A 26,271-nucleotide genomic window follows, 5' to 3' on the forward strand; every position below is an offset into this window, starting at 1 on the left:
GACCATTTGAGTAATGGTCACTCAAATGGTAATAATAATTTTAGTATTAACAACAAAAATTCAAAAATGTATTTACACAATTCAGAATGAAAGAAAATAAAGGTTGTAAAATATATATATTCCATGCAGGTAATATAAAAATAATTATTTAAATAAACATATTTTTATAATATACATTATATATTCTTGAAAATTATGCTCAATTATATTATCTGATATGGGGTGAGGTGTAAGCCTCGAGATATTGGACGTAACTCCTATGAATCTTTAATATCATATGTGTATAATCATTAGCCGGCGAATATATAATATACTTATAATTCATACATTATATGTGCATAATCACTATATATAATTTACGTACACCAAATTAGAAAAAGTAAATTGTGAATCCGCCCGATTATATTTATAAAAAATATCCATAGTTTTAGACTATTTTAAAATTGGAGAAGGGCTTACGTGATCCACCGAATTGGTAGAGCTTTGGTTGTCCACAGCGTCATTGTGTTCCATTTGCGGTTTCTTCTTGAGCTCCAAGACTCTATGAAGTTTTGACTCCAATTTATCCACTTTGGCTTTGAGTTCATTGATATAGGCCACTGCGTCTGATAGCAATGAGGCTTTGTCCATTCTCGTAACTTGCGGAACCACCGAGCGCAACTCGTAGAATCGGTGGTTGAGTTTCTCCCTCCTCTGCCTCTCCGCCTCTACGTGGTTCATTTGCTTGTCGCAATCTACTCCCGGCTTTCTTTCCCTTTTCCTGTAGGTCCTTCTGATCTGCGAGGCGAATTCATAATTTAAAGTCAGCTCGTTCAGAATGAGTCATTTCTTAATTAGAACGTGTTTGATGTGTCCAAAGTCATTTAATTTCTAGAAAAACAATTTTCATTAGGAAGTCATTTATGACGTTTGGTTAGAAAAGTTCTTCATAGAAGACTTTTTTCATCAAAACGAGAAGAACGATTTCTTATTTTTTCTCGTGTCGAGGGTCTACTTAAAACAACCTCTCTACATTTACTTCACTATAGGGATAAAGTCTAGGTACTATCCAGACCACACTCGTGGAACTATACTGGATTTGTTGTTGTTGTTGTTGTATATAGACAGGTTCATCGTATATATATATAGAGAGAGTTGAAAGCAATAATTTCAGAACCCACCTTAGATCCAACTCTACTTTTCTGCAGCGGATGTTCTAGTAATTGGCAATCTGAATTCGATAGCTCTGAATCTAGGAATGAAGCATGGCTCATTGTAGCTACCTTTTTGCTACTGTTGTTGTCTGATTCTTGAACATCTATTTGCATGCCGGTAACAAAATCAAAATTAGCAAAATAAATGGTACTATTTTGATCAAGAAAGTTAATTGGACCATTTTCTTGCACTGAACAAAACAAAGACTTGACTTGTTGAACCAAGGTCCAATCCTCTTTGATTATATCACTCGAGCCTAATTCAAGCACCCCATTTGAAATTGGAACACAAACAAGAGTTTTAACGCCATTGTACTGAGCTTCTTTAGCCCTTTCACAGCTACAAAACTGAAGTTGTTGTGCCCCATTTAGCCACACAAAAGAAGCTGTACTAAAAGCTTTTCCAATAACCCCTTCATTACCAGAATAAGACTTAGCCAGTGACAACACGTAGAACCATTCTACGTCTTTATTGCTTCCCTGAAAATGGCCATCACCCCAAGTTAAGAAAAAACTTCCATTGTTGTCTTTATTAGAGGTGGTTTGCCAGAAAATGGCGTAAGCCCAAGAATTTGTTTGACTTTTGAGGATATACTGAAGCCTCTGTTCAAGTGTTGATGGCTGGTTTTCTTGAGAAATTGAGGCCGAGGGAAATATTAGTTCATCCATTTTTGGTGATTATTAGATATGAGATAGAAATTGTAGGGATGAATAGTTTGAAGAGAGAAATACGATTGTAACTTATATACATGCACTATAAATATTTGGATATAAGTTATATATAAGCAGCCTCTATCTTTATTTTATTCCAATAATAAATAGTATGGTAGAAAGAAAGAAATAGATGAATCTTTATTTTTACTAGGGGTGTTCGTCGGTCGGTACGGTACGGTATTTAGACATTTCGGTTCGGTATTTTCGGTATTCGGTTTCTTAAAATTCTATACCAATACCGTACCTAATTAAATTCGGTATGGTTCGATTTTTCTCCTTTCGGTTTCGGTTTATTCGGTTCGGTAACTTCGATTTATTCGGTTTGAATACTAACTAGTGCATAGAGCCATACACTCTAATATTCTTAATTAAAGTACTCAAAAATACAAAACTAAAAATGTTTGTTGACAAAAATTTTGTCCAAAACTAGCAAATATCGATCCAAATAGAGAAAATTGTACATAAAAGAATATTTGATCATTAGAAATGTCTTGTTACTTGTTTAGAGTTAATTGATGAACTTTGAGAATAAAGAAAGTAAAATTTTAGATTTTTTATATTTATGCTATAATTGATAATATGTGTTTTGTGTAATATAATATATATTTCGGTACGGTATCGGTAATTCGGTATTTTATTTTAAAATACCAAATACCATACCTAATACCATTTTTTTTAAAAATTTAAACCAAATACCAAAATACCGTATACCAAATACCAAAATTTTCGGTTTCGATATGGTAATTCGGTATTTACCAAATTATGCCCAGCCCTAGGTGCGAAGATGTTCCTGCACGTGCGAGGATCGCAGATGTGGGCAGCTGGACGCAGGTGCGATAGGGAGCCTCAGGTGCGATGCATTTCCGCACCTGCGATGGACCCAGATGAGGTCTTGAGGCCGCAGGAGCGAGGTCAGGATTTTTAAGTGAAATCCGCACCTGCGATGGAATTTTCGCAGGTGCGGAATCACAGAAGCGACCAATGGACCGCAGGTGTACCAACTCGAGGTTTTGTCTTCCATTTTGGACTTGAGGAACTCGGGAGAGAGGCGATTTTTCGAAGGATTTCAAAGGAAAATATTGGGGTAAGTAATTCTAACCCGTAATGGTTTAAATTTCGTGAATCCATGGCTTTATTCATCACCTAATTAGGGATTTGAGTTGGAAATTTGGGGATTTAGGGCTTGAGAATTGGAGAGTGGATTTTGAGGTTTTGGAGGGGCAAATGATGTCGGATTTTGATGAATTTAGTATGGTTAGACTCGTGACTGAATCGAATTTCGGTTTTTTTGATTTTTGTCGGATTTCGAGACGTGGGCCCGCGGCACGGATTTGAGTCGATTTCGGATTTTGACTCTAATTTAGTAGTTTTCTTGTGGAATTGATCCCTTTAGCATATATGATTGTATTGTATTATTTGTGGCTAGATTCGGGGCGCTTGGAGGCCGATTTGAGAGGCAAAGGCATCTCGGAGTAGGATTTTGCTTGGCTTGAGGTAAGTAACGCTTCCAAACTTGGCTCCGAGGGTTCGATACCCCAAGTTATGTGTTATGTGATTGGTATTAGGTGACGCACATGCCAAGTGACGGGCGTGCGGGCGTGCACCGCGAGAATTATGACCTGGGTGATTCCATGGCACCGTTTAGTGACTCTATTCTATTGATATCCATGCTTTCATCATGTGATAAAGTAATTGAACTGTAAATCATGCTAGATATCATGTTTAGGCTTTATGTTGGTATTGTTGGGACCCTTAGTGGTCGTTTTCTTGCTGTCATCTCATTATTTTTATTAATATTCTGTACTCAGTCATGTTCATGCATTTTTATATCATATCTCAGTCTCAGTTAGTTATTGATTCATCATATCATGTTTATGGGTTTGTTTTCATGACATTGTGAGCCCGTGGGTGAGACTGGAGAGATTGATGACTGAGTGAGGCCGAGAGCCTAGTTATGAGTGACAATTATAGGATCGGGATGCACGCCGCAACGGTTATATTGATGATTATAATAGCGGTTGTGCTGTAGGAGCCCCTCCGGAGTCTGTAACACACCCCTAGTGAGCGCGGATGATATTGAGGGATGGATTTCCCTGGACATGGATTTGTCCGAAGTACTTGATACTTGGAGATGGATTTCTCCCCAGGGTTGGATTGCCCTTTTTCCTCGGTACTAGGTGACTTACAGTCAGAGTTGTATATGTTCCGGGATAGATTTCCCTGGGCCGGATGTCCATATACAGTACCGAGTGGTTGAGCACTTGAGCGTGGGAGCACATGGTGCATTTCATAAATTCTGTGCATTGGCATGTAGAGATTAGTTGAGTTGTATACCTTACACTGTTTAGATCTGTAATTACTTTACTACTTGAACTGTATATTTAACTTGAAAGCATGCCTACGTTTCTGCACATTTACTTCTGTTATACCTGTTGATGTTGAGTTCTTCACTACCTTTTAGTCTAAAGTTTGGACTTGTTACTTACTGAGTTGGTGTACTCACGTTACCCCATTCACCTCGTATGCAGATCCAGGCGATATCGGTCATAGCGGCAGTTATTGATTGAGGATTCCAGAGTTTGGAGACTATCGAGGTAGCTGCATGGTGTTCACGGGCCTTGACTCTCCTTCTTTATCTTTGTCATACTTTCAGTTTTTGTCTCTGGACGTTGTATTAGACTGTATTCTGATCTAGATGCTCATGTACTCAGTGATACCCTGGTTTTGGGATGGATTGTTTCACTTTGGGATTTTTCTTATGTTTCAAACAATTTTTCTTTGATGTTAAATGCTTCCGTTTATATTTTAAATCTATCGTTGTTGTGTTGGGTAGTTAAGTTGAGGCTGGCCTAGTTTCACGATAGGCTCCATCACAACGGTCGATTTTGGGTTGTGACAATAAGCAGAATTGAAAGTACTAGCATTATTATTAATCTCTTGAGCGATGTTCAATACAAATAAACCCCCACTAAGGTAACCCTTACCAACAAAGTCTCCCCCACGAGAAATAACAACTTTATCAGATTCAAAAATAAATTTAAGACCTGCTTTGTTGAGAAGCGCACAGAAACTAAGTTTCTACGAAGGGAGGGTACATACAGAACATTGTTCAAGGCTAAGGTTTTTCCAGAAGTTAACTTAAGGAGAATTTTTCCTTTATCCATAATTCCAGCTGTAGTGGAGTTACCCATGTAGACACACTCGCCATCAGCAAATTCCTCAAAGTTGTGAAACAACTCCTTGTTGGCGCAAAGGTGCCTTGAAGCGCCTGTGTCCAGTATCCAGTCAGTCTTGTTAGCCACCATGTTCGCCTCAACAACCACAGCAGCAATGACATCACCACCCTCAGTAAGGTTAGCTTGAACTGGAGCTTTTTCTCCATTCTTTGAGCTTTGTACTTGTCTCTGTTTGTACTGAAAAGCCTTGTGACCAATTTTGCCGCAGACATAGCAAGGTCCTTTCGACTTTTGATTATGGCCCTCGGCCTTATTGAAGTAATTCTGCTTCTTCACATGTCCTTTCTTCTGGCCTTTTTTCTGTTTTCCTTTAAACTTATCTTTCATAAAAGTACTAGAAGATTCCACAAGGTTAGCTTTAGAAGAATTAAGAGAGAGAGAGATTTCACTTATCCTTAAGCCGTTGAGACTCCTCATCTTTGAGACGGTTTGTTTCCTCAATCCTCAAGTGACTGATCAGTTCTTGAAGAGTTAAGTTTTTATCTTGTGTTTCAGTTGATTCATGTAATCACTCCAGGAAGGTGAAAACTTTTCAAGCAGAACATTAGCCTGAAGAATCTCACACATTTTCATGCCCTCGTTCAAAACATCAATAGTCAAGTTCTCATACTCGTGAACCTATTCCATGATTGGCTTATCATCAACCATCGGAAACTCGATCCACTTTTCAACTACATACTTCTTTTTTCCCTCGTCATCAACACCATATTTCTTCTCCAAACTGTCTCATATGACTTTAGCAAATTTATAATTTATAAACAAATCAAAGAGAGGGTTAGTCATATGGTTAAGCAGATGCCCTCTCACTGTTTTATTGTCCTTTTCAAATTTCTTCTTAGCAGCATCATCAGCAACAACAATATTAGCAGCATTAGAACTATCAATAACAATATCAGCAGGAGGATCGTTAAAAAAGACATAATCAACTTCTAATTATTCAAAGAAAATTAAAAGTTTCTGGGACCAACGCTTATAATTATTTCCATATAAAGGCTCAAGCTTTGAGAGATCAGGAAGTATTTTGTTCAAAGTGATGGCCATTAGTCAATATTATATGTAAAATCGCTTTCAAATTGTAAGAAAAATGAGTAAATAATATTGACTAAGAACAAGAAGGAAAGAAGAACAACTTATCAAAAATACAGTATCGTGGCAAGCCACTGCGACTGGGTGCAAATCGTTTTGACCGGTCGCTCCCTAAGGTTCCACAACACCTCCAAACGCGTGTACTCGTGACTGGAAGTTTAGAATTTGCACAAAATAGTTGCCTAGAAAGAAGAGAAGATGAAGGTATTTTCTATGTTGGATAATTCACAAAGAAGACTGCCTTTTTATAGGCAAAGCTGTTGGATAGTTACAGATGAAGGAATTAATCTGTAGTTATTACATAAATTAAAATATTGTAGGATGAAAGTAATGATTAGCAAGATGAATTCTTGGTTAAGAGTTGAGTTCATATGATGGCTAATGACCATTCTACTTATAGCATGAAAATGAGTTTAGTTTCATGACAAGTGTCTTACTTACTTGTCAATTTTCTTTCATGCAAGATGACAACACATCTCACGAAAATGACACTTGGCTTAGCAAGGCCATTTGTCAAATAATCTTTTAAATCAATGCCACATATAAAAATACTTGCCATGTACCAATTATCTAAGAGTATTTGACCACAAGGCTTTATGCAATAAGTCATTTAGAAATAGATAGGACACTTGTAAAATAAAAAGACGCATAGCTATTAGTTGTAAATGAATTTTCAAAAAGAAATCTTTGATTTTGCATTATAATTAATACCTAACATTGATTGCACTGCATTTGGGTCACCAGATCTAACTGGGAGACTGGATCCTATATTCAGCAAGGCATGATAATTTCAAGTGGGTAATGGGAGATTTTGTGAAGAGTCAAAAGGGGAAGGTGGAAGAAAAGGGTATTTTTTTTTTCCTTACTGATGTGTCAGTTTTTTATTTGTCAAATTGCCACATCAGCAGCATTTGAGCCTCACGCATGTAGTAGTTTTGCTTGTAAGAGTTGTGTTAAATTGACACAATTTCACTGGGGTTTAGGTGTCCAATAGGTACAACCTTCAATTTAGGTGCTCAAATGAAAAAACCAGGCAAATTTAGGGGCTGCACATGTATTTAGCCTTCTTTCTGCTGTACGTATCAAGCAGTATGCTTTGCTAGCTTATTTTATTAATAATAAAAATAACCTCAAAGAGGAAAGTACCACCGTAAGGATGGCCAAACCTTACCTTACTCCTGGCTTCAATGTAATACTTTTCAATCTAAATGGTCTTAACTTGTTGTACCACCGAGGAATGTGGTGGGATGGACGGGATCTTCTCTTTGTTATTAACTAAATGTCTCGGATTCGAGTTTTGTGAATAAAGAAATCCTTAATAGAGCGTTTTTCCCTTGAATGAGTCTTACACAACGCGAATCATGATTAATCGAGCTAATAAATTTTGAATAGCAGATGATTATTAAAAAAATTGTACCTGCTGTAGAAAATGCTAGAGCTTGTTTCCCTTAGCCTTTATCATTTTTTTTTATGTCATGTCACTTGGGGGAAAACGAGCGTTTGTCTCAGTTGAGAAATTTTATTTTGGCCGAGACACAACCAATAATAGTTGTGTGAGGGCACTCTTTGTTTTGACAAGTGTCCATTGGGCCCCAACTTGCTGGCAGACTCTCTCTTCCACCTCATTTCCTCAAATTGTGCTGGTTCTACGTTTGCACTTTGCAGTTTCGAACACGTAGATAAAATAAATTCTGAAATAGATTTATGGCCAAAACCAACATGAGATAGCTTACGAATAATGTACTTCCTCCGTTTTAATTTATGTCAACCCATTTAATTAGATATGGATTAAGAAAAGGTAGATGACTTTTGAAATTATGGTGTAAAATGAGGCACATATATTTTATATGGCTATAAATTATTGAATAAAAGTAAATTATTTTCAAATATGAAAATCGGTCATTCTTTTTCGCACGGACTAAAAGGAAAATATGTTCACGTAAATTAAAATGGAGAGGCATAATAAATCAAATAGTAGGAAACAAGAAATTTCGGGAAAAGAAGATCTTCTTCCATCTCGTTTGGCATAACACTTCTGACTTAAGCATGAATTTCAATAGTTTGACTAATATATCGTAGAGTACTATTTATTACTTGTAAAAGAAAAATAGTATTTCCTCCGTCCCAAATTGTCTATCACTTTTCGCTCTTCGAGATATAATTAATGTGAACTATAACCAATATTTTAAAATATATTATTTTATTATATTGACATGAAAAAATTTGTAACTTATAATATTTTTTGTAAAATTTTTAAATATTTAAATTTTAACATATTGAGTTTATCTAATCCAATTTAACGTTAAAATTATTCATATTAACTCTCGAGAAGCTAAAATGGATAATTTGTTATAAAGTGAATAAAGTACAATTCAAAAATTAATTCGAACTTCAAAATAAATGAGCAAGTGAAAGCACACTTGTCCGCGCTCTACCTCCACTTGTCGTTGTCAAACTGTTATGTTGAGGGAGAGGCAAACCCGAAAATAAAGAAGATAAAGAACACCAAATTTTAACGTGGAAAATCCTTCATATCGAAGGTAAAAACCACGGGATCACAAAGATCCAAAAAGCTCCACTATAATAATAAGAGGGTTACAAAAGTTCTCCAAATTGGCTACACAATAAGTGTCAAACACGGAGCAACAATAGTAACAAGAGCAACAACTAATCAATTGAAGAAAGAGTATAATCCACAAAAATAAAACTGTTGTTTGAGGCTCGAAATCAAATGCTAAGAGCCTCCAAATCCGATCTCCACCATTCAAATCCAAGAACAAGATGTTACGAACACTCAATCAAAATTTCAGCCCGATCCAACGGTTAACGAATCGAAAAACGCGATTTGAAGTTGGCTGGTCGGAATAAAAATCTGCAGCAACACAAATACTTTTCTTCTCTCTTCTCTCTTGATGAAGCTCTCTCAAAAACTACTCTTATGTGCTTAAGTCTTTCAAAGACTTCTACCAATGAGCATAGAATAATTCTCCAAGGTTGTCCTATTTATAGATCATGAGTGGTGCTTTCTCTTAAAGCCAAAACCCACTCAAAATAGGAATAAACACCAAATCCAAATCCGAATAGGAATGGAAACCAAAAGAGAATAGGATTAGACTATTGGGCCTTTGGCTGGACAATATGGGCATGCGCCCAACACAAACTTAAAAAAATAAATAAATAAATTTGCATTTGAAAAATTGTAGTGGTTAACTAGTTTTATACTTATTAGAATTCTTACATTATGAAATTTAAAAACTAATTAAAAAGCATAAATGGGAAAATTAGAACACTGGAATCCTTATAAAATTTAGTCTTGTAGGTGTATTAGGAACAAAAATTCGGAAAACACAGGGGAAAAAAAGATATATAAAATTTTGGATTAATATTAATCCGCATTTTTCTATTTGAGTTTTGACAAATGAAGCAAGACTACGAAAAGAGTAGTGTATAGGTCAAAATTTTGCTGAGTAAGTTGGGCGTGGGAAGATTGTAAGGTGAAAAGACTGTGTTCCGATTTGCGCAGATAGAACGATGTCGACCAAAGCCTAACAACGAGCAGTCGCTGTGCGAGCCGTAGAGGTCGAGGTCGAATAGAGAAGAACAAGAATAACGGCTAGTGTAGTCTTGGAACTAGTGACAGGAATATTCTCCTGGATATTCCCTTTATTGTACTTTTTAGGGTTATTAGAGAATATCCTGTTAGTAGACTGTATTTGTAAAATAATTCTGGAAATATAAATGAGTATAAACAGAAATGAACATAAACAGAAATGACATAAAACCAATTCGAGCCCACTGAATTCACAGTGTTTCCTTAAGGAATTTAATCCCCTCCTAGTACCCAAGGTTATGGATTATTTTCTCCCAGGATAGAACGAATTACACACTGGTGTAGTGGTACTTCAAACCCCAGTGTTTCAGCGAACACAAAGTTCGGTAGCAAATCACACTTACTTTTTGCTTTGTTTGATGCTAAAAGTATGCAGAAGAAGGAGAAGAAACTCAGAAAACCGTAGTTCAATTCTGAGCAGAATAGTGTTGTATTTATAGCCAAAGTTAGGCTGAAATCTGAAGAGGTGCAACTCTTCAGAATGGCTGTTTATGCAAAACGCCCACAGCATAAATGTCATTACATAAATGGCCATTTACTCAATAATAAAGAGGGAAAATAAAGAGGGAAAATTGAAGAGGGTAGTTACTTTTCTGTTACCAAAACAGAAAAAACGGATTGGATTTAATATTAATATTTAATATTAATATTTTATTATTAAAACAAATATTTAATAACATTTCTGTTAATATTTTACTATTAACAAATAAATTTGGTCCAAAAAGTTAATCAATCAATCATTTGACCAAATCCGAATCCGAATCCGAATCCGAAGCCGAAGCCGAAGCCGAAGCCGAAGCCGAAGCCGAAGCCGAAGCCGAAGCCGTAGCCGTAGCCGAAGCCGAGCCGAGCGAGCGACGACGACGGCGCGAGGCTTGCCTTCTTCTCAACTCTTTAAGAGCTAGAAGAAGAGCAATTGCTTATATACCCATAAAAAACCTCTTCCTCTTCCAATATGGGACAATGCCCATTTGCCAAGGGGGGAACTTAAAATTTCACTCAAAAATTTTATTTCCCTCCATTTTCCATTCACCCTCTTTTAAGTATTTAATATATTAATTAAACACATCCAAAACCCAACATATGCTATATAAATAGAAAGAGAGAGAGAAGAAAAAGGGGGCACGTGAGATTGAATCTGAGAAAACTATTGTAAGTTGACCATTGAGAGAAAATACAAATTTTACCTTTCCGTAGCGATTGATTTTATCGATTGTTCTTCCTTTCCACTCACATGATCCAAGAAAACATTACTCATATTCTTGTTTACTACCAGCTTTCGTTGTCAGAAGAAAGAATCTTCCACATCATTTGATATTTGGGTGAATTGTTCTTCCTATTTACATTTATTGACATTTCTCATATTTATTGCTCATTATTCATTCTTTATTTACTCCCTAAAGTGTGCATTTAATGACTAAATACACGGTTCTGAGTATTTGGTAAACGGTGTCATCCAAACTTTAAACTAGATCTAGAAATTATTACGCTTGACTAGGATTCACCTTTCACCTCAGTTATTATTTAATTAGTTTAACAAAGAGTAGTATACTTTTTGGTGAAACAAGCAGGGGAGACAATTAGACAAATTAAAGAAGAGAAGGGCGTTGGACAGAAAAAAAGAAAGGAACCAAATGGAGAAAGACATCAAATGTTGAAGGAGGGGAATTTGAGAAATAAAGATGAAAGAGAGAGTGTCCTGACAAGTGGGGCCCTGCAACACACTTGTCAAAAATAGGGGGTGCCTCACACAACAATAGTCGGTTGTGCCTAACTCAGAATAAAATTTCTCGTCTCAGTTAAGGTGTTTTCATTAGTATGTAGTACACTTGTACTACTTGACCAATTGTACGAACCCACAGGAAAAATCTCATTAAGTTTCTAATTGATGTAATCAGAATTCAAAACCGTGTTTTGCTGGCAACAAGAGAGCCAATTATAGCAGATTTTATTGGACAATTAGAACATAAAAATCCAACTTAAAAACAATCGTGTTCATAAAATTGTGAGGCTGTTGATGGATTGACCCTCCAAATTAAGGAACAATCTCAGTCAAATTAGACCAGTCATTTAGGTTCAAAATCCAGCTTATGTTGTTTAATTTGATGTAAACATCGAGTATATAAAACATTTTCTTTTTGAGATTTAATTTCGCTTTTTCTACCGTACTTATACTTACAGCCATGGGAAAATAATAAAATAGTAGATACAATATCATAAATTAAAATTCTCCTAAACCTTTTTCTATTGCAAAAGTTCATGAGAAACTTCTTGTAGCATATTGGACAACTTATATAAAATAGTCGAACAAGGTAACAACAACAACAACAAAGATTCAGTGAAATCCCACTAGTGAAGTCTGGGAAGTGTAATGTGTACGCAGACCTTACCCCTACCTCGAAAGAATAGAGAGGATATTTCCAAAAAACCCTCGGGTCACGAGAACATAATAATGGAACCTAACTTTTTTCAGTCACTAAGTAGAGCTTGGTCTTTCTAGTAATATATACATGTTCAGGTACCGATCGGTCTTTCTAGCATTTTTAGTGCTGGAAAAGGCCCACCAAAGGGAATATAATATAGTAAGTTTTTTCAACGCTAATTATTTGAATTATAAATACTTATTAGTGGGATGAGCTAGGATTCACATTGATGTACAGTACACAGCATCTTTTGGAACAAATAAATATAAAATATTATCTTATTGTATAGCTGCACCATCCGTTATACCTTGTTGGACCTCATATTCTACCTTTTTTTTAGGTCTATTTCGACAGTCAAGTTATTTTTGTGTGATTAATAGGTCACGGGTTCAAAGCTCTAGAATCAGTCATTGATATTTGTATCAAGGTAGGTTGTTCACATTATATCTTCCCCGAACTCTGCATGAATGCACGATATATACTTTGTGCATCGTACTGCCTTTTTTTTTTTTTTAATACATGGTGTGTCATGTGTATCTATCTATGTTCTGTGGTCGCTATCTATTTTTTCCCCTTAGGTACCAATTCATCAACAAAATGGGATTAGTATTTAGTCTTGATTGATTTCACTTCTTTGCAAGGTGATGATACCAGTAGATATGAAACAGCTAGGTTTACAAGGCAACATCTTGATGTTGAATATCGTACAGACGCATATATCGTTTATAGCATGTCGTATCAACAAAAAGATCGATGAATATTTCATTGTTCCTAGATGAGTATAAAACCGGGGCAAGTCATGGTGCTTGATCATTGTTGTTCCTAGACTATCTATTGCTCAACCTTAACCTTTCTCCTAGCTAGTTGCTTCATCGTTTTCTATTAATTACCTCATGTTATTGAACTTCAATCCCATGTGCTTCTGGACTTAAATTAAGCCTCATAATTCAACTTTAATTTTAATCATCGAGTCGATATATGTAATCCCGAAAAGTGATGAGACATTCAAATACCTATGTATGTAAGTGTGCGTGTGTGTGAATACACACCACAAGTTTTGAAAGAGGTAGAAGCAATTAATTATTCTTTGTTGCCACTTGGAACAAAGAATGGTGAAGGGAGCGGGTGGGGTGGGGGTGGGGGTGGGGTGGGGTGGGGGGTTCCTCGTGGTCTGTTAAAAGACATAATGTGAAGGGTTCCTTGTCAAAATAGACACGTAGTGTGTTTTTGCATGAGAGTAGAACAGATAGTACAAGAGGAAAGACCCCATTACTTAAATGCATGCTTATAAGGAATATATATATACTTGTATATAGTACAAGACGTTCGCAAGTATACTTATATTTGTATGTTTGTATATACATAGTGAGTCCGTTTTTTATGGTTGTACTCTAATGTTGTTCCCAAACACACAAGCAAGTATACGTGGTCGACAAGTAATATAGGATTGTAAGTCCAGATATCGTACCCACAAGGACTTGTGATTAACTATCAACTAAATTAAACCAAACAATTAATCTATTCAAGCGACTCCTAACGTATGAATATTTAACTAAAATTAATCTAGATTCTAGAGTAACAAATTAAGAGATTAAAGAAAATAAGTTGGCAAAGCTTAAAGACGAATTCAATGTGAGCGAATATTCTAGAGCTATGGTTTAGCTAACAATTCCGTTGAGTTTTTCACTTAAATCGTCTAATTAATTTATCTGGTTTATTGGTTGACAGGGTAAATATTGCTCGTAGCCTTCTCCCGAAGTACAACTCGCCTATTCAAGCTAATCTAACGCCTATATTCCTACACAGTTAAAATATAATATTAAGCACAAAGTAATATAATTAACACTCAAAAGACGATTAAAGGATGGTTCATTCGGCCTAGTGTGTCACCTTGGGGTGCTCCTGTCTTGTTTGTGAAGAGAAAGGATGGTTCTATACGTATGTGCATCGATTATCGCCAGTTGAACAAAGTTACAGTGAAGAATCGGTATCCTTTGCCCCTTATTGATGACCTATTTGATCAGTTGCAGGGTGCTCGAGTATTTTCCAAGACTGATTTGCATTCAGGTTATCATCAGTTAAAGATTCGGGAGCCATATATCTCGAAGACTGCTTTCAGGACTCGTTACGATCATTACGAGTTCCTTGTCATGTCATTTGGGCTGACCAAAGCCCCAGCAACATTTATGCATCTGACGCACAGTGTATTTCGGCCTTATCTTGACTCATTCGTCATTATCTTTATTGATGACACTCTGGTGTACTCACGGAGCCGGGAAGATCATGAGCAGCACCTAAAGGTACTAGAATATGAGATAACAATGGGTAAATATATACATTTTTGGGCGAACGTCACTTGCACACGAAGAAAGATACTCCCTCCGTTCCAGTTTATGTGAACCTTTTTCCTCTTTGGTCCGTTCCAAAAAGAATGAACCCTTTTCTAAATTTGAAAATAATTTAGCTTAAACTTATAATTCCACCCTTAATGAGAAGCTTTTATAACCACATAAATACTCTGGGCATCTTTGTAACTTCTTTAGGACCACAAATTCCAAAAGTCTTCTTTTTTCTTCTTAAACTTCGTGCCCAGTCAAACAGGTTCACATAAATTGGAACAGAGGGAGTAGTACATTTTAATCTCTAATTTCAAGGATATATTGGAGCGACGGTGAGTGATCGATTGAGTGGTGAGGGGATAGGTTTTCGACATCCTACAAAACAACTGTGATATAAATATATATACTTTTGTGAGGGGATTGAAAAATGCAGTTGAGATCCACTTGTTTGTCTTTTCGATCGAGCCCGTCACACGAGACTTGCCTAGTGCTACCCTACATGCACCCGGAAGGCAATGGTCGCAGATTCCCTTGTTAACCAACAAAAAGAACATATTCAAAATTCAAGTTAATTAGTTATTTGAACAAGAAAAGTAGTGAGCATCACACTTCTAAAATATAAAACTCAAATTCTATATTTCTCTACGTCTTCGTATTTTTTTTTTTGGTAACTAAACTTTTTATTACCAAGTAATATATTTACACTGTTCTGTTATAGCTTGTTCTGGACATAAGTCCCAGACTAAGCTACTTCTTCCTTTTCTCTAATCTCCCTGCTTTCTATTTACATTTCCTAAACAGTAGGATAGAAATTCAATTCAAGCAGTTTTATTTTCAGACATTTTTTTTACATTTTCTCTACAATGTATATCTTGTGTTAAGCTTCTAGTAATCATTTCAGCAGTCCTCGATGTTTCTTGAAAGACTCTAGCATTTCTTTCTTGCCAAATGTAGTATATACTACCAACCAGCACCATTCTATAAATTTCAGCAGCTGCACTTCTACCGCGACAATGTTGTTCTGCCCATTGTAGTTCATGATCCCACTCCATAACTGCTCTATCAATCTGCATCCATCCTAGCATAGCAGCCCATATTCTTTTTGAGAATGGGCATACAAAGAACAGGTGATTCAAGGTTTCAGCTTCTGTATTGCATAATGGACAAGTATCCTATGAATATCCATTTTGGTAATCCTACATTGTTCCAAATAATCTTTCTCCATGACACTTTACTGTATTCTCCTCTATTCTTCAAGTACACATCTTTGATACTGAAGTTGTTCATTTGCATCACATCATCCTCTGTGTATTTAGCTTCTATAAAGTACTTCTTGGCTTTAAAGATTTTTTGAATCACCCAGGAAGCCTGCTTTGGTTCAGTCCCCCATCCAGGATTGTGTTTCTTATGTACGTATGGACCCATTGCACCCATAGTTTGTCTTGTTTCTTGCACAAGTTTCATAAGAGCTTGCACATTGCAGCTTTATTCCATGTGCCTATATCCAGCAAGTTCAAGCCACCTGCTACCCTTGGACAACACAGTTTTTCCCAAGCTATAAGTGCCTTCCTTGTATTCTGCACATTTCCTGTCCATAAGAACTTTCTGCAAATGCTTTCAATCAGCAGGATGAGTTTTTTGACAATAGGAAGATTTGAGACCAATACACTTGAATGGAGAATAGGATGCTTTTGATAAGCTGAACTCTTCCTGCATATGTTAGGAACTTAGTAGTCCAAGACTGGATTCTCCCTACCATTTTCTCAAGTAGTGGTTGATATTGTAGCAATGTCATTCTTTTAGTGCTCAAAGGTACCCCTAGGTATCTCACTAGGAGTGTACCCTTTGAGAAGCCCAGCAGCGTTAGTATCTCTTATTGAATGTCATCTTTAACTCCTCCAGAGTAGATAGAACTTTTCCCTATATTAGCAACCAGACTTGAGGCTTGTGAGAATTCTTGAAAACGCTGGAATAACATCTTCACAGATATATATAGTCACCTCGACAGAAAAGTAGAAGATCATCAGCAAAGCTCAGTTGTACTACGTTCAATTTGGCACATTTTAGGTGAAAATTAAAATCTGGATTCCTCTTTAAGTTCTTCAGCAGTCTTGTCAAATATTCCATAGCCAAAACAAATAGATTTGGGTATAATGGATCACCCCGCCTCAATCCTTTTTTCGCTTTGAAAGGTACTGTGTGCTGACCATTTATAACTATGGAGTATGACACACTTCTCATACATACCATAATCCAATTCACAAGCTTCCCCGGCATTTGTATGCTCCTTAGCACCTGTTCCATGGAGTCCCATTCGATAGAATCATAAGCTTTCTTCATATCTACTTTTAACATGCATCTAGGAGAGATACCCTTCCTGCTATAGCCTTTAACAAGCTCATGACTCATTATTATGTTGTCATTGATCAGTCTCCCTGGTACAAAGGCTGCTTGACTTTCATCCATAATATCATTCATTATGCCTTGTAACCTGTTTGTTAGGACCTTTGAGATAATCTTGTATAGTATGGTGCAACATGATATTGGCCTGAAATCTGAGACTCTATTTGGGTTTGGTAGCTTAGGAATTAAGGTTCCTATGGTGCAGTTGATTGGATGATACATTTTGCCTTCAGAAAAAAACTGCATCACTGCTTCAGTTTCTTCTCCCCAACTACTGGCCAAGCTCTTTTGAAAAATAGTGCATTAAAACCATCACTCCCTGGTGCTTTGTTATCACTTATCCCCATCAATGCTCTGTATATTTCCTCCTTTGATATATCTTCTATCAATTATTTCTGCTGCTGGCTATTGATCAGTGGTCCTTCTCTCATTATTGCTGGATTAATAGCTGGTAGTTTCCCAGCTGTTGATCCTAATAATTGTTTATAGAATCCCAGTATCTCATCTTCTACCTCCTCTTTTGTCTGTGTCACTGTTCCATTGCTTCTTGTTAGGTTCTGAATTTTGTTTTGAGAATTCCTGTTCTTCATGCTGGCATAGAAGTAGGCATTGTTGCCATCTCCTAGTTTTAACCACTGTACTCTTTATTTCTGTTTTAGCATGCTTTCCTCCACCCTTAGCCATTTCTCCAACTTTAGTTTTAATTCCTTTTCTGCTAGGATCATGTTTTCTAGTTGTCCAGGGCTCCTCATTTGTTCTGGTATGATGCATAGTTTCTCCCTGCATTCTGTGATCCTTTCTCCTACAGCATTATATTCATCTGCATTCAGCTTCGTCATAGCTTGCTTCACCTTCTTCAATCTCTCCCATACATCTCTTATTCTGTTATATGAACTCCTCCCTTCCCAGGCTTTGCTTACTATCTGCAGGAACTCCTTATGATCAACAAAGATGGTTCAGGAACTTGAAAGGTTTAGGCCTTGAGTCTGCATTGTCTTCAAAGCTGATACTCAAAGGTGAGTGATCAAAACACTCTGGATCCATTACCCATACCTCAAGGTGAGGCATTTTGAGCATCCATTCAGCATTAACTAGTGCCCTATCAATCCTGTTGTATGTGTGACCATTGGTCCATGTGAAACTTCTTCCATTAGTCCTCAATTCAGATAATGCAGCATCCTCCACAAAGTTATTAAAGTCTTTCACTTCCATCTCTTGGACAGGATTCCCAACTGGTCTATCCTCCCTATTCCTTATAGCATTGAAGTCACCCATGATTAGCCATGCCCCTTGTATTTTGTTATTGACTTGCAGTAAATCCCTTCACAGTTTTCTCCTATCTTCTACAGTATGCAGACCATAGATTGCTGAAAATTCAAACCTCACATTCATGTTCCTGATAAGGATTGCAACATGAATGAGTTGGTCTGTCTTCTCTAGCACTGTACATTCTACTTCCCTACCATCCCATATCAACCAAATTCTCCCTTTACTACTGTGCTCATAGTTGGCTACCCACTCCCAATCTGAAGTGATCCTCCTTATTATTTGACTAGCCTTTTGCTCCTTCACTTTATGTTCAAGTAGTGCCATCATACTAACCTTATTGCTTCTTATAAACTTCTTCAGCTCCTTCTGTCTTGGAGTCTTATTCAGACCCCTAATATTCCATGTTATCATCTTCATACTGGAATGAATATGCCATGTGAACCCCCTTCTACCTCCTCCTGTCTCCTTTGTCTACTCGAACCCTCTCTCAATTGGTTTAGCTGTAATAGTTGTAATCCTGATTCTGCTAGTATATTAAAACCATTCAGGGTATTAATTGCATCCTCTTCCATTTTCTCCTTGTTTCTAGCTATAGACTTCCCTGTAGCCTTTGTCCAGTTCAGCTCACCTTTTTCACTATCAATCTTTGCATTTGAGTTCTCCTTTGTACTGGTTGTTCCCTTTGCCTGTTGATTGTTCTTAACAGCTATTGATTGGTCTATCTTGTCATTGCTCCTTTCTTTTGGCATCCACTCTTGCCTCTGCTTTTGCTGTTTTATCTTAGTCTTTTGCATCTGTTGTTCATCCTTTCCACAGCTATGCCCGATTTGTCTACAGCTTTGACAGAATTCTGGCATCCAATCGTAGGCTACACTTTGATTAAACACTCTTCCATTTGGATCTGTTACTCTGATGGATTTTGGGAGTTCTCTTGTTATATCCATTTTAATCAAAACTCGCGCATAGGTAATTCGATCCAACTGAGTAGTGCATGCATCTGCGTACAATGGAATCCCTAGACCACTACTAATTCTGCTCAGAGATCTAGCTCCCTAGCAATTCAAAGGTAGGTTTGGAAATCTCACCCACACTGGGATTGTTTGCAGGATCTCCTTGCTGAAATCAAAATTCTCCGACCAAGCCTTCACGATCATCGGCTTAGTACCTAGCATATGTGGGCCAGAGTATAATACTTCATCCCTATCCGCCATTGAATTGAACCTTACAATGAAATATCCCTCATTATGGTAATAGATCTTAGGTTTAGCAGTAAATTCCGCCTCGATGAATCGCTCCTTGGTTCCAATTATTGATGGTGTAATTCCAACTACATAGACAATTAAAGCTTGTTTCCATTTTCTCGTCTCTTCTTCCATTTCATCCTTACACAATTCCACAACTACTTCTCCATTTTTTTATAGTCGGTGCAATGAAATTTAGATCCATACCTTTTGACGCCAATTTATTCCCCGCAAATAGATTTGTCCAATTCCTCTAATTCGTCACTTTAGTTGCGACTGGAGCTTCATTTTTGTTGTCATCAGCTTGCGATATATTCTCATTTTTCCTTTGAGCATTTCCAGCATCTTCCGAATTCCTCACGATTTCCTCTACTGGATTTCGTTTGTTCTTAGCTTGCATGTCATTTCTCCCTTGGTTAGATCCTCCGATTTGTATTTTATCAGCAGAATTGACCTTCTCGTTCTCATTTATCACTACAGGACTTGTTGCATGCATTGTATTAAGAGCTTCCTTCATGGTTGTTAATGGCGGCCACTGTTCTATTGGTTTTATCTCACTATTCACCACCTCAACAATCCGCTTCTCTGTGCTTTGTGAATTACTAGCTTCCATGATGTTTCCTATCGGAATTGTCGTCGCCAATTTCCTGGGTCTTCCCCTCCCTATTGTTGTTCAGCGTATGTTAGCAGGACACGCTTATCATGCGCCGAGAGAGAACTTTAGAGAGAGAAATTTTTAGCTTGATTATTTGAACCCCAACATATAATAGAAATAACCCCTACGTCTTCGTATTAAATTCGAAAAATGTACTTATTTCTTATAGCTTATTGAATTTATCTATTGCTTTATTGAGTATTTTGGTTTTCCCAAAATATCGGGAATACTATTAAATATAAAATTGCTTCTTCCCATTGGTCGCCAAACCTTTAAGTCAGTCATAAGTACAATGATTAGCATTAATTATTAACCGTCCATGTGATGGATCATGTGGTCAACTCACATAACAAGCAACAACTCAAAATTAAAATAAATAAAATGAAAACAAGAATTATGCACATTATTTATACTTTTTGTTTTTACGTCTATATTATATTATAATTTATAAAGGAACAGAGGAAGACATTGGTCACTAAGTTATTTCCTAATCCAATTTGAAATATTGGTTATTTACCTCTTTTTCAAGTGGTCGAATATTACAACTCATGCATTGCTTTTTAAGAACCAATTGTATCATACAAATTATTATGCATTCTTTTAATATGACAAAAAATAATTACATCTCAATTTCAAGAAACTTAAATTAGTCATCAGTGTCCATATCATTTATTTATCTTGTCCAAGCCTAATATTATAAAAAGTATTTTTTTTTTCTCTGATATTGAAAGTTATTATCTTTCCTACTCACTTATACATAAAAAATTTCCTGATAAAAGCTGAATCTAAAGTAAACTTACTAACATGTGACAAATTTTGTATTATCTTATTTTTTGATTTTTATTACTATATGTTGTTTCCTTTGCTTTGTTTATTTTACTGCTTTGTTAGTTTATTGTTGTTGTTGTTCTTGACTTTATTGTTTTTAACATGACTTCTTCATTATTGTTTTTCAACACGGCTTCTTTTTCAATCTTGTCTAGAAATGCTTTTCTTGCCGCTCTACCCTCACAATATAGGAGTAAGGTCCACGTACAGATTATGCTCTCCAAATCCAACCTGTGAGCTTACACTAGGTTTGTTGTTATTGCTTAGAAATGCTTTTCTTGAGTCGAAAGTCTATCGAAAACAGACTCTTTACCTTCATAAAGTAGGAATAATGTCTACGTATACAGTATCCTCTGTGAACTCTACTTGTGAGAACACACTAGGTATATTATTGTTGTTGTTACTAACATGTGATAGATTTTCAACCCCCACTAGTGTAAGATAGTTTGTTATTTCAGAGTTAAGAAGTGGGATTGTTCCTATATCGGAAGAGAGAAGGCTTTTTTGGAGCCTTTTAAGCACTTGTCCCTTTCATGTCTTTGATTTAGGACACATACTTTTAAGTGTGTGCAATTAATCTGTTATGAAAGAGAATCGTTTTGTATTTCCTAAATTAGTATACATGCGATAACTCTTTAAGGACAGTCGATTTTCACGCCTCGAGGCAGTTTTGTTTATTATTTTCTAACAGCTAGAATAAAAACGAAAAAGTTACAATAATTTACAACAATCCATGCAAAAGTACAAAAGGATGAAGACTTTTTTTTCTTTTCCATACGGTTTTTAGTGCCCGTATTGGAAGCCGACTATATTCGGATTCGCGTCGCGTAAGGCCCCATTCAAAAGGAAGCGTTCCCTACCAAAGAGTTTTTATACCCAGAGCCAAACCCAAAACCTCTAGTTAAGGAAAAAGTAATTTCATCCGCTGCACCGTATCCTTCGGGGGTAAAGGATGAAGATAACATAGTTGAATGATAGACTAATTAGAGAAATACCCCAATAGCTCTAAAGTCCAAGATGATGATTAAATATAGTAAAATAAGAACATGGAGTGAAAGCAAAGAGACAATTTAAAATGGGACCCAAGAAAGTTTGCTTGTGTTATAAATAGAAAAGGGTCTATGGGAATTAATAGGAGGAGGCTATCTTATCAACCATTATCAACATTGTCTTCTCTTGTTATCCTATGAATCTACAACCTTACCCTTATTCCCTAACAACAATTTCTCTCCCAAAATTTTTGCAATTTTAAACTTTAAAGAAAAATCCTCAAGTTCTTCTAGCTCCTACTATACCTATAAAGTAAGTAGTACCCTTTATCTATTATCTTTATCTCTTTCCATTTGTGTAAATTTTTATCCTTTTTATTTGGTTCATAAGCATCTTTACTATTTATATAGTCTTTGGAAAATATGGTTTTTTATGCAGTTCTTGATGGGGTTCACATAATATGTGAGTCTTGATCTGTTATTAGATCTCAAATTTGAGGAATTAAATTTTATTTCCTGCTTCTGTATTTTAAGCTGATTATGTTTTTATTTGATTTGATTTTTCATTTTTTTAAATATAATTTTTAGTGTTTCTTTATGATAGATAATTTGCCACTTGAAAGGGCTGATTTTACCTTGGATCTTCACATTTTATCCAATATAAAAAAATTCTGCTTTTTGGTTTTGCTTTTTATTTGTCTATTAACATTTGGTATCAAGGAAAGCAAAAAAGATCCAATTTTTATTAGAAGTTTCTTTAGTTCTTGGATCCATGTTCATAAAAATCTGGTTTTGTTTTTCAAATGGTACAAAATTGAACTGATACAAGAAGATAAAGACTTTCCAATTAATGGGGTTTCCTCATTTTGTTTAGATGTGTATAAAAGCTCCAAATTTTGAATCCCTATTGTGTTTCTGCTTTCCATATTTGTTCACCTACTCAATCAATATGGTTCAATCACCTCTAGTTATTTATATTTAGGCTACTAACTATCATCTGCTTCTCTAGAAGGAATATATGCTATTTATATTTGGCTTACTGCTTTGGCCTCCTTTAACTTTTCCTCAAAAATGACTGATTGATATATGTTGTTGCTTGTTTTTTTTGCAGATCCAGTGCACTGAGCAATTTCAGAAGTTTTTTGCTTGAAGAAAATACTTGATTTCTGCTTAGGTAAAATCTTATTTCAGAAGTTCTGGTCTTTCCTATGATTGCTGTTTGGGATGAGTTCTTTCTTTTTGTATAATCTTGCCTTCTAGCCTAGCAAGAAATGGGAAAAAGGGGCATGGACAGAAAATGTTAACCTTAGTATTGCATAACTTGAAGCAACTATTAGTCTATTATAGTCTACTTGGAATATCTAGGCAGAATATGGATTTATTTTACTTAGCTGGAAGATGGATTTTCGGCTTTGCTTGAGCCGAGGGTCTATCGGAAACAACCTCCCACCTTCGCAAGGTAGGGTAAGGCTATGTACACTACCCAGACCTCACTTGTGGGATTACACCGGATTTTTTGTTGTTGTTTGGAAGATGGATTTTGACCAACTCTTTTGCTAAAAGAATATGAAACTAGTTTTGTTGTTGGTGGTTTTTTCAAAATAACTATGATACTATTTTTTCCACTGGGGAAACTATATAGCTGCCAAAAATAATACTTGGCAAAATGTATATTTTTTGTATATTAGTGTGTAATATACATTTTTTTGTATATTTGGCTAGCGTATGTAATTGTTTTTGGCTGACTGGCCAGATGAGTAACTTGCCCTTTTTCATTGGCTAATTTTTCCCTTTTCTAATGGTTGCTTTTTTATTTCAATGACTAGATTCCAATCCAGTATGGGCCTTTCACAGTATCCAACTCCAGCAGATGCAGGAGTGCTCTGTGTGATTCTAATGAACACAGCCATATCCATCTCCGTTCTCAAGGAGATAGTCCGATCAATCCTTCACGTGATTGGCATCCGCATTGCAGCATGGGACGACTATTCTATCGAAGGAGGACCCTTGGATCCGTTTGAATGTCGTGGAACCCCATCCGAGTCATACATGGAGGAATTCAGAAGTCGTACTCCTGCAATTCGTTATGACTCGATCTGTGTCTCTAACCACGCTGAGAAAGAGTGCTCGGTCTGCCTAACGGATTTTGAGCCTGATGCAGAAATAAACCATCTTTCCTGTGGCCATGTTTTCCACAAGCAATGTCTAGAGAAATGGCTCAAGTATTGGAACGTAACTTGTCCGCTTTGCAGGAATTACATGATGCCTCAAGAAGGCGAAGAAGATACTTGTCCTATGTGAGCTACAAGTTTTATTAGGCTTATAACACTATATACATCTGAGGATGCGGTGGTGTGTACAGCTTAGTAGTGTGTACAGGCCGAGTACAACATGCACGGTTGATCTTTGACATTGGATAGTTCTATAGGTTTTCATATTTGTAATGCTTGGCGTCCTCTCGGAGTGACGGGTCTCTTTGCTGAGACCAAAATATTTCATACATTCTTGTACATATTATATGAAAGAGTTTCTTGTTGTTATGTTTTTCCATCTTCTTGCTTAGCTTCTTGCTTGCTTAATCCGGTGTTTCGTGAGAGGTTATTTCAAAGTCTGGGAAGTTGCTAGGTCAAAGTAAAAAGAGTCCAAGTGGAGGCAAACCGCTGGGTATGTAATTTTTTCTCATATGTTCAAGTTTTGATAGACAGAGTTACCGATATCTGTTTTGATGGAAGGTAGTAGATATCATGTGAAATTAGTCGAGATGCGTGAAGCTCCATGATTATCGAAAAAAAGAAAGTAAAAGGAGGACAAGGAGAAGATTCATTGTAGAAACTGAAAGAAGGGAACAAAGCTGTCTTCATCTTTTTTACTCCCAAATCAAACTTTTAAGGTGTCTCCAGTCTTTTGCTTTCCTCTTCTTTTTAGTTTTCTTTTGGTTGGGTGGAGGAGGTTAGGCAAAACATGTGCAATGATTGCCCATTGCCCAAGTCCATATAAGGAGACCGTCCATCCCCTTCATTGTCGATGTGGGATATGACAATTTGGGGCCACAACATCGAGAAATTGGGATGGGTCATGGGTGTTGCTCTGATACCATGTTAAACAACTGGACCTAAAAGTTAATTCATGAGGTGAGGATTGCCCAAGTCTATATAAGGAGATCGTCCATCCCCTTCATTGTCGATGTGGGACTCAACGGAACTAAGAATCAACCAATAAATAAACAAATGGACAACCAAGCATTCTTCATGACTTTACAACTTTAGGAATCAGATCAGAAAGTTATTCATAAGCAAGTAAATAAAAATCAATGATCAAGTGGAAAGGAGAAAAGCAATCCAGAGTAAATTGAGTCCTTATTACATGCTTAATTACAGATGAAATGCTAGATTAAAGTGATGAAATTTTTGAGTCATTTTCCAGCAGCTAATTCAGAGAGTTTTGAGCCAACAGACATGCTATTTCGAGTGAGGCTAGAGGTCCTGTGATATCTGCACCTGAACGAACCAGCATGTGTAGTTGGTGAGCATAGGCAGTTGTACTTTGCGCTTTTTGGTTGGCCTGAAGGTGAAGAAGGCACTGAAGATGGCTGCTTCAGCTTCATGCCTACCAATATGCTTGGCACAATCAACTTCTTCTTAGATTGCTCAATCTCTATTGAATGTTGATTCACACTTGAATGTTCAGCCATTTTTGAGTGGATTCTGCAAAAGAAAGCCATCACCAAAACAAGAAACTTTTGAATGGAGTGTATGAATAATATCACGTCAATAGAGTAAGTTGTTCTTTAAGTTGTGCCCTTAACACGAAGATAGGGCAGCGATGTGAAGGCTTGTAAGTGAATTTAAGTAAATTAACCAGATACCAGCTGGTAAGAATTGTGCAGGATCGAGCCCTGGCTTGGCAAGCCATCAGTTCAAGCCTTTCTAGTCCTTTTTTATGGCTTTTTGTTCGGAGGGAAGGGGGCAAGGGGGTTAATTCGAACCACTTTCATTGAAAAATTACATTGTATGTACATGTAGTAGATGTTTAATTCTGTTGGCTACCTATAGGTGGTAGGATAGGGCGGGTGATACCGCTTAGATTGCAATCAATCTTCTTGATCGCGCGCAGGTATCTACTTCTTTATATTTTGAATCTCCTTAATGAAATCCCGGCTCCTCCAATGGGCAAGGGTAGGGATTGCCTTTATTTGTCATGTGTTTACTTGTATCTCTTATGCAGATCTTGATTCTTGAATTAGACTATAGTTTATCATTTAGGACAAAAATTTGATGCATGCATA

The 26,271-nt window shown here is 36.6% G+C and overlaps 3 protein-coding genes across 4 annotated transcripts; 1 reads left to right on the plus strand and 2 right to left on the minus strand.

The window, feature by feature from the left end:
• On the minus strand, positions 183-1,978 carry LOC109228615 (transcription factor MYC3-like). The gene is made up of 2 exons (XM_019393768.1): positions 1,161-1,978; positions 183-777 (listed from the first exon to the last, which is right to left on the minus strand). The coding sequence occupies exons 1-2, from the start codon at positions 1,860-1,862 to the stop codon at positions 433-435; spliced, it is 1,047 nt and encodes a 348-aa protein (XP_019249313.1). The 5' UTR covers positions 1,863-1,978; the 3' UTR covers positions 183-432.
• Positions 18,687-19,649, minus strand: LOC109229810. Its single transcript, XM_019395362.1, has 2 exons — positions 19,467-19,649; positions 18,687-19,325 (listed from the first exon to the last, which is right to left on the minus strand). The coding sequence occupies exons 1-2, from the start codon at positions 19,647-19,649 to the stop codon at positions 18,687-18,689; spliced, it is 822 nt and encodes a 273-aa protein (XP_019250907.1).
• Positions 22,115-24,534, plus strand: LOC109228616 (probable E3 ubiquitin-protein ligase XERICO). Of its 2 annotated transcripts, none has more exons than XR_002068411.1 (3): positions 22,115-22,299; positions 23,098-23,160; positions 23,813-24,534. XR_002068411.1 is itself a non-coding variant. In XM_019393769.1 (3 exons), the coding sequence occupies exon 3, from the start codon at positions 23,826-23,828 to the stop codon at positions 24,285-24,287; it is 462 nt and encodes a 153-aa protein (XP_019249314.1). In that variant the 5' UTR covers positions 22,342-22,449; positions 23,098-23,160; positions 23,813-23,825; the 3' UTR covers positions 24,288-24,534. The 2 variants fall into 2 exon arrangements, 1 of the variants encoding a protein (XP_019249314.1); XM_019393769.1 differs by lacking the exon at positions 22,115-22,299 and adding an exon at positions 22,342-22,449.

This window comes from Nicotiana attenuata, chromosome 7 (genome assembly GCF_001879085.1).
Source record: "Nicotiana attenuata strain UT chromosome 7, NIATTr2, whole genome shotgun sequence".
NCBI classification, from domain to species: domain Eukaryota; kingdom Viridiplantae; phylum Streptophyta; class Magnoliopsida; order Solanales; family Solanaceae; genus Nicotiana; species Nicotiana attenuata.

Excerpts from the sequence above, each read along its gene's own strand:
- LOC109228615 (XM_019393768.1), bottom strand. The coding sequence starts at position 1,862 with ATGGATGAACTAATATTTCCCTCGGCCTCAATTTCTCAAGAAAACCAG. Across the intron at positions 778-1,160 it reads AAAGTAGAGTTGGATCTAAG|ATCAGAAGGACCTACAGGAA; the intron begins GTGGGTTCTGAA and ends TTCGCCTCGCAG.
- LOC109229810 (XM_019395362.1), bottom strand. The coding sequence starts at position 19,649 with ATGGAAGAAGAGACGAGAAAATGGAAACAAGCTTTAATTGTCTATGTA. Across the intron at positions 19,326-19,466 it reads CAATGGCGGATAGGGATGAA|GGAGCTAGATCTCTGAGCAG; the intron begins GTATTATACTCT and ends TTGAATTGCTAG.
- LOC109228616 (XM_019393769.1), top strand. The coding sequence starts at position 23,826 with ATGGGCCTTTCACAGTATCCAACTCCAGCAGATGCAGGAGTGCTCTGT.